We start from the raw sequence: 18255 nt of genomic DNA, 5'->3' as shown, positions 1-18255 counted from the left end.
TCTGGGAGTGGATTTGGCAGTGGATGGAACCATGGAAGTGGATGTGACTTTTAGGGTGAGAGAGGGGGCAAAAGCTCTGGGAGTGTTGAAGAATGCGTGAAAGCTGAAAACATTATCTCTGAAAGCAAAAATATTGGTTCCAACATGGTTGCGAGGCGTGGGTTATAGATAGAGTTGCGCGGAGGAGGGTGGATGTGCTGGAAATGAGATGTTTGAGGACAATATGTGGCGTGAGGTGGTTTGATCGAGTAAGTAATAATAGGGTAAGAAAGATGTGTGGTAATAAAAAGAGTGTGTGGTTTAGAGAGCAGAAGAGGGCGTTTTGAAATGGTTTGGTCACATGGAGAGAATGAGTGAGGAAAGATTGACAAAGAGGATATATGTGTCAGAGGTGGAGGGAACAAGGAGAAGTGCGAGACCAAATTGGAGGTGGAAAGATGGAGTGAAAAAGATTTTGAGTGATCAGGGCCTGAACATGCAGGATGGTGAAAGGCGTGCAAGGAATAGAGTGAATTGGAACGATGTGGTATACCAGGATCAATGTGCTGTCAATGGCTTGAACCAGGGCATGTGAAGCATCTGGGGTAAACCATGGAAAGTTCTGTGGGGCCTGGATGTGGAAAGGGATCTGTGGTTTCGGTGCATTATTACATGACAGCTAGAGACTGAGCGTGAACGAATGTGGCCTTTGCTTTCTTTTCCTAGCGCTACCTTGCACACATGAGGGGGGAGGATGGTTTTATTTCATGTGTGGCAGGGTGTCGACGGGAATGAATAAAGGCAGATAGTAAGAATTATGTTCATCTGTATATATGTATATGTCTGTGTATTCATATATATGTATACGTTGAGATGTATAGGTATGTATATTTGCGTGTGTGAATGTGTACGTATATACATGTGTATCTGGGTGGGTTGGGCCATTCTTTCGTCTGTTTCCTTGCGCTACCTCCCTAACGAGGGAGACAGCGATAAAGCAAAATAAATAAATAATACATTTTCTTTTTTTAATATATATATATATATATATATATATATATATATATATATATATATATATATATATATATATATATATATATATATATATATATATATATATGAAGGTGAAATTGCACTTCAGTAGATCATACAATTTTATATAATGTAATTTTTCTATAAATGTAGCACAACCAGTAAGACTGTAACAGAGAGGTGTTATTGACATCAACAGTCAGTATGAAGGGATGACCACAAAAATATGATCGCCAAACACTCATAATGAAAATGATCACCCCATAGATCTTGAAAATCCTGTTATATCGCTCTGCTTATTATGCCACATGTGATGTCATTGAATCTGTCTTAATTGCTAATATTAAGAACTTTAATTTGTCCCCATTCAAAGCACATCCTAGCATTAACCAACTCATTATGAGAGAATTGACAAAACACAAAAACATCAAAAAAGTTGTTCATGACACACCCAGTTACCCAGGTCAACCAAAGCAACCTTACCCTGCTCCCTTATAAGGGTTACAACCAGACATAGCTGACAGTGCGGAGCCTAGATTGATTGGTGTTGTGCGGCAGGAACCAAGTATGATGTTGAAGTACTGTTGAGTACTGGCACCTAATGAGATGGATTGTTTCCATGAAACATGTCATGCCACATATATAGAAAAATTACGTTAAAGGAAATTGTATGAACTACTGAAATTGAAATGCGATTTAACCTTCATATCTATATATCCCCTGGGGATAGGGGATTAAGAATACTTCCCACGTATTCCCTGCGTGTCGTAAAAGGCGACTAAAAGGGGAGGGAGCGGGGGGCTGGAAATCCTCCCCTCTCGGTTTTTTTTTTAATTTTCCAAAAGAAGGAACAGAGAATTGGGCCAGGTGAGGGTATTCCCTCAAAGGCCCAGTCCTCTGTTCTTAACGCTACCTCGCTAATGCGGGAAATGGCGAATAGTTTGAAAGAAAAAAGAAAGATATATATATACATATATACATATATATATATATATATATATATATATATATATATATATATATATATATATATATATATATATATATATTTTCTTTCTTTCATACTATTCGCCATTTCCCGCATTAGCGAGGTAGCATTATGAACAGGGGACTGGGCCTTAGAAGGAATATCCTCACTTGGCCCCCTTCTCTGTTCCTTCTTTTGGAAAAAAAAAGAAAAACGAGAGGGGAGGATTTATTTATTCATTATTATACTTTGTTGCCGTCTCCTGCATCAGCAAGGTAGCGCAAGGACACAGATGAAAGAAAGGCCCAACCCACCCACATACATATGTATATACATTAACGTCCACACACGCACATATACATACCTATACATTTCAATGTATACATATATATACATACACAGATATATCTATTTATTTTTATATTCATTTTGCTTTGTCGCTGTCTCCCGCGTCAGCAAGGTAGCGCAAGGAAACAGATGTAAGAATGGCCCAACTCACCCACATACACATGCATATACATACGAGTCCACACACGCACATATACATACCTATACATCTCAACGTATACATATATATATATATATACACACACACACATATACATATATACACATGTACATAATGCATACTGTCTGCCTTTATTCATTCCCATCGTCACCCCGCCACACATGGAATAACAACCCTCTCCCCCCTCATGTGTGCGAGGTAGCGCTAGGAAAAGACAACAAAGGCCCCATTCGTTCACACTCAGTCTCTAGCTGTCATGAAAAATACACTGAAACCACAGCTCCCTTTCCACATCCAGGCCCTACAAAACCTTCCATTTTTTTTGTTTACCCCAGATGCTTCACATGCCCTATTTCAATCCACTGACAGCATGTCAACAATGGTATACCACATCATTCCAATTCACACTATTTCTTGCATGCCTTTCACCATCCTGCATGTTCAGGCCCCAATCACTCAAAGTCTTTTTAATTCCATCCTTCCAACTCCAATTTGGTCTCCCACTTCTCTTCGTTCCCTCCACCTCTGACACATATATCCTCTCTCTCAATCTTTCCTCACTCATTCTCTCCATGTGACCCAACCATTTCAAAACACCCTCTTCTGCTCTCTCAACCACACTCTTTTAATTACCACACATTTCTCTTACCCTTTCATTAATTACTTGATCAAATCACCTCACACCAAATAGTGTATTCAAACATCTCATTTCCAGGACATCCACTATCCTCTGCACAACCCAATCTATAGCCCATGCCTTGCAACCATATAACATTGTTGGAACCACTATTCCTTCAAACATACTCATTTTTGCTTTCCGTGATAATGTTCTTGCCTTCTACACATTTTTCAACGCTCCCAGAACTTTCGCCCCCTCCTCCACCCTGTGACTCACTTCCACTTCCATCCACTGCTAAATCCACTCCCAGATATCTAAAACACTTCACTTCCTCCAGTTTTTCTCCATTCAAACTTTCCTCCCAATTCACTTGTCCCTCAATCCTACTGTACCTAATAACCTTGCTCTTATTCATATTTACTCTTAGTTTTCTTCTTTCACACACTTTGCCAAACTCAGTCACCAGCTTCTGCAGTTTATTACCCGAATCAGCCAAGTGCGCTGTATCATCCGCGAACAACAGTTGACTCACTTCCCAAGCCCCCTCATCCACAACAGACTGCATACTTGCCCCTCTCTCCAAAACTCTTGCATTCACCTCCCTAACAGTCCCATCTATAAACAAATTAAACAACCATGGTGACATCACGCACCCCTGCCGCAAACCGACATTCACTGAGAACCAATCACTTTCCTCTCTTCCTACTCGTACACATGCCTTACATCCTCGATAAAAACTTTGCAAAGCTTCTAACAACTAACCTCCCACACCATATATTGTTAATACCTTCCACAGAGCATCTCTATCAACTCTATCAAATGCCATCTTCAGATCCATAAATGCTACATACAAATCCATTTGTTTTTCTAAGTATTTCTCACATACATTCTTCAAAGCAAACACCTGATCCACACATTCTCTACCACTTCTGAAACCACACTGCTATTCCCCAATCTGATGCTCTGTACATGCCTTCACCCTCTCAATCAATACCCTCCCATTTAATTTCCCAGGAATACTCAACAAACTTATACTTCTGTAATTTGGACACTCACATTTATCCCCTTTGCCTTTGTACAATGGCACTATGCATGCATTCCGCCAATCCTCAGGCACTTCACCATGAACCATACATACATTAAATATCCTTACCAATCAGCCAACAACACAGTCACCCCCTTTTTTAATAAATTCCACTGCAATACCATCCAAATCTGCCTCCTTGCTGGCTTTCATCTTCCACAAAGTTTTCACTACCTCTTCTCTGTTTACCAAATCATTCTCCCTAACCTTCTCGCTTCGCACACCACCTCGACCAAGACACCCTATTTCTGCCACTCTATCATTTAACACATTCAACAAACCTTCAAAATACTCACTCCATCTCCTTCTCACATTACCACTTGTTATTACCTCCCCATTAGCCCCCTTCACCAATGTCCCCATATGTTCTCCTGTCTTAGGCACTTTACTTACATCCTTCCAAAATATCTTTATATTCTCCCAAAAATTTAATGATACACTCTCACTCTAACTCTCATTTGCCCTCTTTTTCACCTCTCGCACCTTTCTCTTGACCTCCTGTCTCTTTCTTTTATACATCTCCCAGTCATGTGCACTATTTCCCTGCAAAACTCGTCATAATGCCTCTTTCTTCTCTTTCACTAATAATCTTATTTCTTCATCCCACCACTTACTACCTTTTCTAATCTGCCCACCTCCCATGCTTCTCATGCCACAAGCATCTTTTGCGCAAGCCATCACTGCTTCCCTAAATACATCCCATTCCTCTCCCACTCCCCTTATGTCATTTCCTCTCACCTTTTTCCATTCTGCACTCAGTCTCTCCTGGTACTTCCTCACATAAGTCTCCTTCCCAAGCTCACTTACTCTCACCACTCTTCATCCCAACATTTCCTCTTGTTTTCTGAAAACCTTTACAAATTTTCACCTTTGCCTCCACAAGATAATGATCAGACATCCCTCCAGTTGCATCTCTCAGCACATTAATGTCCAAAAGTCTCTCTTTCACGTGCCTATCAATTAGCTTCATCTCTTTGATGTACATCAACTGACTTACATTTTTCTCCTGTGTCTCCCATGATGATGTGATCATTGCACGAAAGTGCACTTGGATGAAACCATGGAAGTGGAAGAGAATCATAGGGTGGGGGAGGGGAGCGAAAATTCGGGGAGCCTTGAAGAATGTGTGGAAGTCGAGAACATTATTTCCGAAAGCAAAAATGGGTATGTTTGAAGGAATAGTGGTTCCAACAATGTTGTATGGTTGCGAGGCGTGGGCTATGGATAGAGTTGTGTGCAGGAGGGTGGATGTGCTGGAAATGAGATGTTTGAGGACAATATGTGGTGTTTGATCGAGTAAGTAATGAAAAGGTAAGAGAGATGTGTGGTGGTAAAAGGAGTGTGGTTGAGAGAGTACAAGAGGGTGTTTTGAAATGGTTTGGTCGTATGGAGAGAATGAGTGAGGAAAGATTGACAAAGAGGATATATGTGTCAGATGTGGAGGGAACGAGGAGTGGGAGACCAGATGGCAGGTGGAAAGGTGGAGTGAAAAAGATTTTGAGTGATTGGGGCCTGAACATGCAGGAGGGTGAAAGGCATGCAAAGGAATAGAGTGAATTGGAACGATGTGGTATACCGGGGACGACGTGGTGTCAATGGATTGAACCAGGGCATGTGAAGTGTTTGGGGTAAACCATGGAAAGTTCTGTGGGGCCTGGATGTGAAAAGGGAGCTGTGGTTTCCGTGCATTATGCATGACAGCTAGCGAGTGAGAGTGAACGAATGTAGCCTTTGTTGTCTTTTCCTAGCGCTACCTTACGCACATGCGGGGGGGAGGGGTTTTCATTTCGCGTGACGGGACGGCGACAGGAATGAATAAAGGCAGACATTATGAATTATGTACACGTGTATATATGTATATGTCTGTGTGTGTATATATATATGTGAACGTTGAGATGTACAGGTATGTATATGTGCGTGTGTGGACGTGTATGTATATACATGTGTATGTGGGTGGGTTGGGCCATTCTTTCGTCTCTTTTCTCGTGCTACCTTGCTAACGCGGGAGACAGTGACAAAGTATAATAAAAAAGAAAATGTGTGTATATATATATATATATATATATATATATATATATATATATATATATATATATATATATATATATATATATATATTCCTTTTTTTTCTTTCATACTATTCGCCATTTCCCGCGTTAGCAAGGTAGCGTTAAGAACAGAGGACTGGGCCTCTGAGGGAATGTCCTCACCTGGCCTCGTTCTCTGTTCCTTCTTTTGGAAAATCAAAAAAAAATGAGAGGGGAGGATTTCCAGCCCCCCCGCTCCCTCCCCTTTTAGTCGCCTTCTACTACACGCAGGGAATACGTGGGAAGTATTCTTTCTCCCCTATCCCCAGGGATAATATATATATATATATATATATATATATATATATATATATATATATATATATTTTTTTTTTTTTTTTCACACTATTCGCCATTTCCCGCGATAGCGAGGTAGCGTTAAGAACAGAGGACTGGGCCTTTGAGGGAATATCCTCACCTGGCCCCCTTCTCTGTTCCTTCTTTTGGAAAATGAAAAAAAAAAAAAATATACATATATATATATATATATATATATATATATATATATATATATATATATATATATATATATATATATATTTGTTTATGGATGGGGTTGTTAGGGAGGTGAATGCAAGAGTTTTGGAAAGAGGGGCAAGTATGAAGTCTGTTGTGGATGAGAGAGCTTGGGAAGTGAGTCAGTTGTTGTTCGCTGATGATACAGCGCTGGTGGCTGATTCATGTGAGAAACTGCAGAAGCTGGTGACTGAGTTTGGTAAAGTGTGTGAAAGAAGAAAGTTAAGAGTAAATGTGAATAATCCACTCCCAGATATCTAAAACATTTCACTTCCTCCAGTTTTTCTCCATTCAAACTTACCTACCAATTGACTTGTCCCTCAACCCTACTGTACCTAATAACCTTGCTCTTATTCACAATTACTTTCAGCTTTCGTCTTTCACACACTTTACTAAACTCAGTCACCAGCTTCTTCAGTTTCTCACCCGAATCAGCCACCAACGCTGTATCATCAGCGAACAACAACTGACTCACTTCTCAAGTTCTCTCATCCACAACAGACTGCATACTTGCCCCTCTTTCCAAAACTCTTGCATTCACCTCCCTAACAACCCCATCCATAAACAAATTAAACAACCATGGAGACATCACATCTTGTCACTGGATCTCTTCTCCCTGCTTATTTTCTTTGAAACATATGAACAAATAGCCTTTCAAATGTAGATCAAATGAATACCTATACGTTTCAAATTTCATTCTATGCATATGATTATCATGTAATTATCATATGCAATTCAACTTACATGTTATCTTACTATCAGGCTCACTTTCTGTAGTGTCTGACATGTCAGTCGGAATCCCATCATTCTGTTGTGAGATGAGAGGAGAGTGGGTATGTGGGGACTTTGTGGGTGATGAGGTAGCATTAACAAGTTGAGGAATATCACTTCCCACCAACTCAGAAGTTTCTGAGTCGCCACCACCATTCTTTGGAACTGGAGGGACTGATGATTCATCAACACCAGTATCTCCTGGGCCAGCATCCTGAAAAAAAAATACAAAAAAAAAAAATATATATATATATATATATATATATATATATATATATATATATATATATATATATATATATATATATATGGGTCATCAAATAGTTTAATAACTGTAGATATACAGATGCCTGATAACCAACTTCTCTCACTCCAGCATTTCAGTGGCTCTCAAGTTTCATTCTAGTGACCCAAGTAGCTGTCTGTTCTTTTCGTCTTACCCACATCTGGGCTGCTGGCTTTCAGTTCACAAACATACAATCTCTCCATCTCATATTTATATAACACTTTAAAAACCCAAGATATTTCGCTCTATTGGCAGAATCTCTTCATAAGTTTCTCTCTGTATATATATATTTCGTACATATTCGCCATTTCTCGCGTCAGCGAGGTAGCATCAAGAACAGAGGACTGAGCCTTAGAGAGAGAATCCTCACTTGGCTCCTTCTCTGTTCCTTCTTTTGGAAAAGTAAAAACTGGAGGGGAGGATTTCCAGCCCCCACGCTCCCTCCCCTTTTAGTCGCCTTCTACGACACGCAGGGAGTACTTGGGAAGTGTTCTCTCTCTCTCCATCTCCATATACAGAGAGAGAGAGAGAGAGAGAGAGAGAGAGAGAGAGAGAGAGAGAGAGAGAGAGAGAGAGAGAGGAAATTCTGCCGCCAGAAAGGGCTAGCGCGCACACGCACCGCAGCAAAAGTCATAGGATAAGACGTCCTGTGAGTTATAATTATAGTTGTCAAGTGTTATATGTGAGATGAAGAGATTGTATGTCTGCGACTGAAAGCCAGCAGACCAAATATGGATAAGGCAAAACGAACAGACAAAAGAAACTTGACAGCCACTAAAGTGCTCGAGTGAAAGAGAGATTGGTTATCCAGTAAAAGGTATATCTACAGTTATCAAAGTAGTTTCCATACTTGAACCCGGGGTATATATAATATATTCAATCGGTAATAACATCTATTTAGAAATGCTTCTTTAAAAAGTAGCATCGTGATTGTAACACGTATAATCGGAAAAGCCTAAACTAATGCTGAAAAGTTAAGAGATTTATCAAAACAACCTAAAGAGTCTAGACTGGTTTAGAAAAAGGAAGAATGTTTATTTCTAATATCATATTCAAAATACATGGCCCTTCTATCCCTTATCGGAGCTCTAAGCAACAGTCTAAGCCTGTTTGTCATTAATCTTGAACTTAAAACTTTCCTTATTTGCGAAATGCTTTAAGCACCTTACGCTGTTTTTTTCTGAGGCTGAACTGGTTTTAAGAATTATCAAAGCTTTAACATCAACCAATCCCATGGTAGGCTGAATGATTAACATTACGTCTGATTAGGTTACACTTTGCTGGGTGGTTTATAATTTTTATGTATTATATATTAATTTCACTGGTGTGGAGAAAAAAAAAAAAAAACCTGGCCTCTAGAGAAGTATACAACCGATGGGAATGTTCTCCCTCTTCCATGTACACGCGCCACAAGGTGACCTTGACCACCACGCTCACCAAACACATATTGCTTCTTGAACCACGTGCCAACGATACACTCGATTTTCATAACAAATACACATACCATTAGCAAGCCAGAACACGTACATACCACATACATACCTCCCACCCCTATCTCATGTACATTTAATTGTTCCCCTGATACTGCCATACCTTTCTTTTATTAATGAGCTGTATCCGCAATTCTACACGCATGATCATTAAACAATGTGCGGTGGAAGAATAAAATAACTTTTTCAATACTGTCTGCATTCCTAGACAGAAGCACGTACATTTCATGATATCAGTTCCCAAGTAGATTTTTCTTTTAAAACATTATCTAGTGTGTTACGTAGGATGGACATCAAACTGTTATTACTTAAGTTTGAAAATCACTGACCATCTAATTGTTATTACTTAAATTTGAAAATTACTGACCATTTTTTGTTTCACATATCGACTTCGTTACGTTACCACGCACTTCACAAACAACCCTCCCCCCCCCACAAACAAAAATGCCCAAGCATGTTTCAAGTAATAAAACAATTTCACCACTGACTAAAAAGGGTGTTCCGCCTTACACTCTTGTCCCCTAAAGTGCAACTTGGTTACCACGAGGGAAATAAAAGTGAAAATGATCATCTGAAAATCAACATTTATACGGAGTTCCAATGGTCTAAATTGTAATTCTTTGCCAAGATTCCAGATTCATTCCCTGTTACAGCTTTTTATAAGTACTGGGCTTTATGTTAACAACGTCATTTAATTCTATATATATATTGGGTAGCCTAACTGCTTCAGGCGTTTAGAGAGACAGAATGCGCATGTCTGAAAAACAAATACTCGTAATCGTGCATCCTGCTGGTATACAGTTATACTGGTATAATTATCACATTTCCAGTCTTTTTAATTCAATCTCAGGCGACACAATGAAAGCACGTTCCACCTGACCAAACAAGGTGTTTAGCTCTTTAAGTTACTTTAATTCAGGGGTAAAAATTTGAAATTAAAAGAAATTCTCATGTACAAATGCTCCTATGAACATTATTCATAGAATTAGTCACCTTCATTCACAATATGATTCTATTTGAAAACATTTGTAAACACGTAAACCCGTGTTAGTTTCATTTAAAGCATAATGACAGTTCCTACATACCCTGCGTAACAAAGCTGAATACAGCTGAAAAGGCAATACTGCCGAAACTGAAAATATCTATTTTCGTGAACACTCATGAGGCGCACCGAAATTTTCCATTTGTTTACGGTTTATATCAACAACGGTGACTCCTCGTATATGTATAATGTCTAAGAGCTCTCTTCTTTTGCCGGTAATATTAAACCAGAGTAAGGGGGCTTGAAAGGTCTGGTACACTGGAAATCCTTCACATTTAATGTCACAACTCATGTTACCCACCATACACTGCCAACTCTTAGTAAGTATGAAAGAGGGAAAGTGTTTTTGTTTAACACAAAAGCTACAGCCATGCTCATATATCTTCATAATAAACATGAGAAAGTCCTCCTCCTGACAAATCGTAGTTTATTTCTAAATTCAAGCACAGCACACGTTCCAGCAAAATTATTCTGCACATTATCCGTGAAACACTGTGGGTGTAAAGTTAGATCAGGGAGTTAGATAAATTTTCGTTATTCTCAATCAGAAGTTACCTTACTTGGGTATATCAAAGTGTTGCTGGGATACGCTAAAATGAAGCTTACATCATCTGAGCAGGTTATCATATGGAATTCTGATGTTCATCTTACTAAAACGGTTGACACTTTATGTAATGCAAGCATTGCTAGGTTGAGATATTTGCACCAAGTATTGATGAAAGTATGACACTGATCGCCATCATAGGTGACGCTAAGTGCTTGTAGTTACTGACATGTCATATTAATAATCAGAATTAACAAACTGTGGACAAGATATTCTTTATTACTCTTCCAATTCATGTCTGTTCATTATCGTTGCTACCTTTTTTGTTTTAAAGTTTGAGGCTCCGGTCACGGACGAAAGTCCACAAGGTAAGGCCTTAATTGAAATATAGAGGTTAATGAAGGGGAAAAGAAAACAAGGGAAAGTATTTACAGATTCTGGAGGGAGTAATATCCTTTCTTTTAAAATGTGCCAAGTCATAGTTGTTTGGAAAGACATGAAAAGGTTGAGAACCTAAAGCTTTGAGGCGTAAGAAAACAAAAAGTTATCAAAACGGCCCACCTTGAGTTGCCAACATATGACGCAACAGCTTGCCGAGTATTCGGTCTGGCTAGTGGTGGGGACCCACAAGCAGACATGCAATTGTACAGCATACTTGCGTACTAACATATATATATATATATATATATATATATCTTTCTTTTCTTTCAAACTATTCGCCATTTCCCGCATTAGCGAGGTAGCGTTAAGAACAGAGGACTGGGCCTTTGAGGGAATACCCTCACCTGGCCAATTCTCTGTTCCTTCTTTTGGAAAAAAAAAAAAAAAACGAGAGGGGAGGATCTCCAGCCCCCCGCTCCCTCCCCTTTTAGTCGCCTTCTACGACACGCAGGGAATACGTGGGAAGTATTCTTAATCCCCTATCCCCAGGGATATATATATATATATATATATATATATATATATATATATATATATATATATATATATATATATATTTATTTGCTTTGTCGCTGTCTCCCGCGTTTGCGAGGTAGCGCAAGGAAACAGACGAAAGAAATGGCCCAACCGACCTCCATACACAATGTATATACATACACGTCCACACACGCAAATATACATACTTATACATCTCAATTTACACATATATATACACACACAGACACATACATATATACCCATGCACACAATTCACACTGTCTGCCTTTATTCACTCCCATCGCCACCTCGCCACACATGGAATACCATCCCCCTCCCCCCTCATGTGTGCGAGGTAGCACTAGGAAAAGACAAAAAAGGCCCCATTCGTTCACACTCAGTCTCTAGCTGTCATGCAATAATGCCCGAAACCACAGCTCCCTTTCCACATCCAGGCCCCACACAACTTTCCATGGTTTACCCCAGACGCTTCACATGCCCTGATTCAATCCACTGACAGTACATCAACCCCGGTATACCACATCGATCCAATTCACTCTATTCCTTGCCCTCCTTTCACCCTCCTGCATGTTCAGGCCCCGATCACACAAAATCTTTTTCACTCCATCTTTCCACCTCCAATTTGGTCTCCCACTTCTCCTCGTTCCCTCCACCTCCGACACATATATCCCCTTGGTCAATCTTTCCTCACTCATTCTCTCCATGTGCCCAAACCATTTCAAAACACCCTCTTCTGCTCTATCAACGACGCTCTTTTTATTTCCACACATCTCTCTTACCCTTACATTACTTACTCGATCAAACCACCTCACACCACACATTGTCCTCAAACATCTCATTTCCAGCACATCCACCCTCCTGCACACAACTCTATCCATAGCCCACGCCTCGCAACCATACAACCATACAAAAAAAGTTTGAATCGAGAAAAACTGGAGGAAGTAAAGTGTTTTAGATATCTGGGAGTGGATCTGGCAGCGGATGGAACCATGGAAGCGGAAGTGAATCATAGGGTGGGGGAGGGGGCGAAAATCCTGGGAGCCTTGAAGAATGTGTGGAAGCCGAGAACATTATCTCAGAAAGCAAAAATGGGTATGTTTGAAGGAATAGTGGTTCCAACAATATATATATATATATTGGAGATGGAAATGTGGAGTGAAAAAGATTTAAAGTGATTGGAGCCTGAACATGCAGGAGGGTGAAAGATTTGCATGGAATAGAGTGAACTCGAATAAAGTATGCTGGGGTCAGAGTGCTGTCATTGGAGTGTACGAGGACATGTGAAGCATCCAGTGTAAACCATGGAAAGGTCTCTGGGGACTGGTTGTGGATAGGGAGCTGTGGACGTGATGCATTACATGTAATAGCTGGAGAGCGAATGTGGCCTTTCTTCATCTGTTTCTGGAACTACCTTGCTAGCACGGGAAAGAGCAATCTAGTATGTGGGGTAAGAGAGGAGAATGTAAATGTCTGTTTTCTTTTCCTTCATGCATTTGTGCTGTTTCCTGTGGGGCAGGGTGGCTTCAGGAATGGATGAAGGTGAGCAAGAATGAATATGTACGTGTGTGTGTATATATATATATATATATATATATATATATATATACATGTATATATGTTATATATATCCCTGGGGATAGGGGAGAAAGAATACTTCCCACGTATTCCCTGCGTGTCGTAGAAGGCGACTAAAAGGGGAGGGAGCGGGGGGCTGGAAATCCTCCCCTCTCAATTTTTTTTAATTTTCCAAAAGAAGGAACAGAGAAGGGGGCCAGGTGAGGATATTCCCTCAGTGACCCAGTTCTCTGTTCTTAACGCTACCTCGCTAACGCGGGAAATGACGAATAGTTTGAAAAAAAAAAAAAAAAAAAATATATATATATATATATATATATATATATATATATATATATATATATATATATATATATATTTCTTTTTCTTTTAAACTATTCGCCATTTCCCGCGTTAGCGAGGTAGCGTTAGGAACAGAGGACTGGGCCCTTTTTGGAATATCCCCACCTGGCCCCCTCTGTTCCCTCTTTTGGAAAATTTATTGATACTTAAATAAAACCACTGAAATACGGGGCTAGGAAACGAATTTGTATGATGAAAAAATCTGGTCGTGTAAGTGTGCTTATGGAAAGATAGTCTAGAAGGGAAGAGTGTAACAAACCTATAAAGAACAAACGAGGCACGGAGGGGACAAAGGTTAACTGCAAGATGAAATACAAAAACTGACTGGTTATAGGAAATACTTTAACCTCTTAATTGCTTTGAATTAACACATAAGTACAATGACTGGCGCCATTGTACTCGGGAGGCTCAGACAACACAATCAATGGTGTTAGTTCGTTGTATTTAAGGGGATCAAGTGGGCCAGCTGTTCAGTCCACTAAGGAAGGCGAAGCCCGGTACTGTACCTCGCTTATCTGTATCGTTGGGACCCCATGTCCTCTCTCGGCCGCGCCCTCCTCGGGGGGTTCAGGGGCTGCGGGAGGAGTGGACGTCGCTAGCAGGGGCGAGGGCGGGGGTGGCGGCGACGGGGTCTCATCCTCGTGGGAAGCAGTGGCGGGCGCAGAGGCACTTGTCCGACGTTGCTGGGGTTCCGCCTCAGTGGGAGACGACACGCATGGCCGAGAGGGCTGGAGACTACTCCGGCGGGGGCTAGGGATCGGAATGGGCGGGGATAGAGGCATCATCCCACCATCCACACTGTCCGGGGAATCCTCTATCCCCGACTCCGAGTCCGGCCAAGGCGGCATCGAGTGTTCGTACCTCCAGACAACATGAGTGCCGGTGGAGGTGTGGCTGGTGAGGTCTGAGGACATAGTGCTGGCGGTGGTGTGGCTGGTGAGGGCTGAGGGCATGGTGCAGGCCGTGGGCGGCGGGGGGGTCGTGCACACCACGCCTCGCATAGCTCCCCTCACCCGCAAAAACAACCGAGGCCCTCGCTACAGTGCCACAACCAAGGCCCTCGCTACAGTTCCACAACCGAGATCCTCGCTACAATACCACAGCCGAGGCCCTCAATTACCACAGTGCCACAACCATAGGCCTTCACTCACTACACCGTAATCAGCCGAGGCACCCACTCACTGCAGTGCTGGAGTTGGCACTTATCTTCTCGTCCAAGGTAACATGCCGCTTATCTCGCCTCTTTTGATCTCAACTGTTCATTCATTTACTGGGTTTGTGTATCAGCCGATTAAATTTACTTTGTCCTTAATATTCACCATCCTCTGTAAATCAGATTAGATACATATAACATCATCAGATATTTTGGGAGCAGCCACGTACTTAAGTTGACAATTGGTAGTAAAGTGGTGGTTCCCAGTGTCACTCATAGAGTGTTCCCTGCATCAGTTACTCTTACTGAGTGGCGAGCACCAGCACTGGCCGACGTTCCTACGATATATCAGTCCATCTTACCACAACGAGAACTTTCCTACTCGCCTATTAAAGGACCTGAGCGGTGGGCGAAGCTTAATATTTAAAAAAAAGGGAAAAAGAAGCTTGGCACCAATGATGGCCCGGCGTCTGTCTCCCTATATGGCATCTCTGGTCCAGAGATCGTGAGTTGCATACCCTTGACACTACGTTTAGAGTAATGAGAATTCCCCCTAAAGTCGTGTACGGGAAAGACTCTTAACCGAAAGCGTCTCGTGTTCCGTCACTATGAGGCAGTGTTCATCTTAAATCATGATGCAGGTGAACGCCAGAACAACAGTCATACGATATATTTTCCCCACAGATCCTATCACTTATGTTCACATCAGCCGTCTCCAAACTGACGAAAACGGTCTTCGCTTTAGTACGTTATCGCCATACATTTCTTTCCTTCACAGACATTCACTGTAAAAAGCAGGCTATGCACAGCAAACCCTCACTTACGTGTCACCGCGTATAAAATCAGTCGAACCCTTGCGAACCACTTCTCTTTACGAGGCGGATCGCCAATGGTTCGAGACAAGACCTCGGCTTAAGAATGGGTCAAGTGGAGGAAGGCATGTTCGTGCCTGGCCCCCGCTCAGCAGAGCACCACAGGACCCATCCCGCCACACCCCTATCACTCTACCAGCCATTCTCATACCCAACAGAAACACACACACACACACACACACACACACACACACACACACTGATAGCATGTCTTCCTCACTTCTCAAGATGGCAGCCTTCAAGTCGCGTGGCTGTTCCAGTCTTATCCCTCTAGGATCAGGCGAAAAAAGAATAGCACCCACTGGTACTGAGAAGGGCGGGAAAGGGTTGGTAACCCTTTTCCCCCTCTGTACTATCACTCTCTCAAAGTAAGAACAAAAGCTTGCATCCCTGCAAGCATTGACTCCTGAAGCACGACGGTACCATCCTCCTGCCTATTAAAGGGTCAGGCTTACGGGACGTGCTATCATCATATTCAAGGACTGATACCGTCGTGCTCTACGGTCATACCGTCCAGTTCAAGGATCGAATCTCCGTGATTTATGGGGTTAAAGAGAGCTTTCTCCTCTCTCTACAGACCCGAGGTAAACAAGGGTCACAGCCTACTTCCATCACCATGAACCGCATTACTAAGGGAACAACAACAACAACAAAAATCAGTTTACAGCGAACAGGGAACATAGCATGACTCTACCTTCAAACCCTTCCCTCCCCTGACCTGAGGAGGCTTGGGGAGAGGGAGGGAAAGGAGGAGGAGGCGGAGGAGGGGTAACTTGCGCTTTCTGCTTTCACTCTCTGCTTGGGCAACAAGCCAGACAGACAGCGACTGATGATGCATCGCTCGCGGAAGAAGAAAAAAAGCACAAAGACTGACATTATACGAGACACCAATACCTTCAAAAGACACTAAATAAATTCCAAGAAAATTTGCTGCCCGTAAAGCACTCATGGGCCGCCCGGGGTCGAGCCCGCAGAGGATCAAATCCTGGTCACGGTAGTCGGTCCGCAGGCAACCCAGCTGTTCATCCTTTGGAAGTTGATCGATAAATTTGGGTAGCTGGCTTAAGCTACAATATATATATATATATATATATATATTTTTCTTTCAAACTATTCGCCATTTCCCGCGTTAGCGAGGTAGCGTTAAGAACAGAAGACTGGGCCTTGGAGGGAATATCCTCACCTGGCCCCCTTCTCTGTTCCTTGTTTTGGAAAATTAAAAAAAAAACGAGAGGGGAAGATTTCCAGCCCCCCGCTCCCTCCCCTTTTAGTCGCCTTCTACGACATGCAGGGAATACGTGGGAAGTATTCTTTCTCCCCTATCCCCAGGGATAATATATATATATATATATATATATATATATATATATATATATATATATATATATATATATATATATATATATATATATATATATTTTTTCATACTATTCGCCATTTCCCGCATCAGCGAGGTAGCGTTAAGAACAGAGGACTGGGCCTTTGAGGGAATATCCTCATATGGCCCCCTTCTCTGTTCCTTCTTTTGGAAAATTTAAAAGAAAAAAAAAAAAAATTCTTTTCTTTCTTTTCTTTTAAACTATTCGCCATTTCCCGCGTTAGCGAGGTGGCACTAAGAACAGAGGACTGGGCCTTTTTGGGAATATCCTTACCTGGCCCCCCCTGTTCCTTCTTTTGGAAAATTAAAAAAAAAAACGAGAGGGGAGGATTTCCAGCCCCCCGCTCCCTCCCCTTTTAGTCGCCTTCTACGACACGCAGGGAATACGTGGGAAGTATTCTTAATCCCCTATCCCTATATATATATATATATATATATATATATATATATATATATATATATATATATATATATATATAGCGTTAAAGTGATCATTCTGAATAGAGTACTCAGTTGCACATTTGCCTGAGCTCTAACATGAATACAAAAAGGAGAAGCTCTGACTACGAGCATGAAAACAGCTACTATCGGAGGATACGATAAACATACGAGTGATATTAAGTAGGGCAAGGCAGGCGGGCGGACTGGCGGCCATGCTGAAACTCAGATCATGAGGAATGCGAGTAAGGTCATGTGTCGGATAACGAGGACCATTAAGACATGCTCCCTTCGGCCCGTGGACGGTCTGTCCTACTTGCCCGTATATCACATCTTTCTACCCTCCTGTCTGGCACGTGACGAAATCGTCCTCATTCTATTCACATCTTTAAGAACGTCAGCATGTAACGCAACCCTATAAAGCTGGAGGGACCATATATGTTCAAATGGTTAGTCTCATCGTTCTCACTTCCTGCAGAGAAAGAGAAAATGTGCCTATACATCCCTGAATATCAGCGTTAAATCTGAAGACGTGAACGTTTCTGTAACTGCCACCAACACCCACCTATCGTGGCATACTGAAGACACAACTCCCGCTCATATACACTTCAATCCGGACGGCACCCTACT

General features: G+C 41.6%; 1 protein-coding gene across 3 annotated transcripts in view; it reads right to left on the bottom strand.

Annotated features, from left to right (window-relative positions):
- LOC139761662 (protein Aster-B-like) overlaps nucleotides 1-18255 on the bottom strand; it is a 293330-nt gene that overhangs the window by 47633 nt on the left and 227442 nt on the right. For all 3 annotated transcript variants that reach the window (XM_071685977.1, XM_071685978.1, XM_071685979.1), the window contains exon 8: nucleotides 7540-7780. In XM_071685977.1, the coding sequence (XP_071542078.1) occupies nucleotides 7540-7780 (241 nt within the window). The remainder of the gene's footprint in view (nucleotides 1-7539; nucleotides 7781-18255) is intronic.

The sequence above is a fragment of the Panulirus ornatus genome, chromosome 41, assembly GCF_036320965.1.
Source record: "Panulirus ornatus isolate Po-2019 chromosome 41, ASM3632096v1, whole genome shotgun sequence".
Lineage (NCBI taxonomy): Eukaryota > Metazoa > Arthropoda > Malacostraca > Decapoda > Palinuridae > Panulirus > Panulirus ornatus.
The sequence above is the reverse complement of the archived record's forward strand: the minus strand, read 5'-3'. Positions and strand labels throughout refer to the sequence as shown.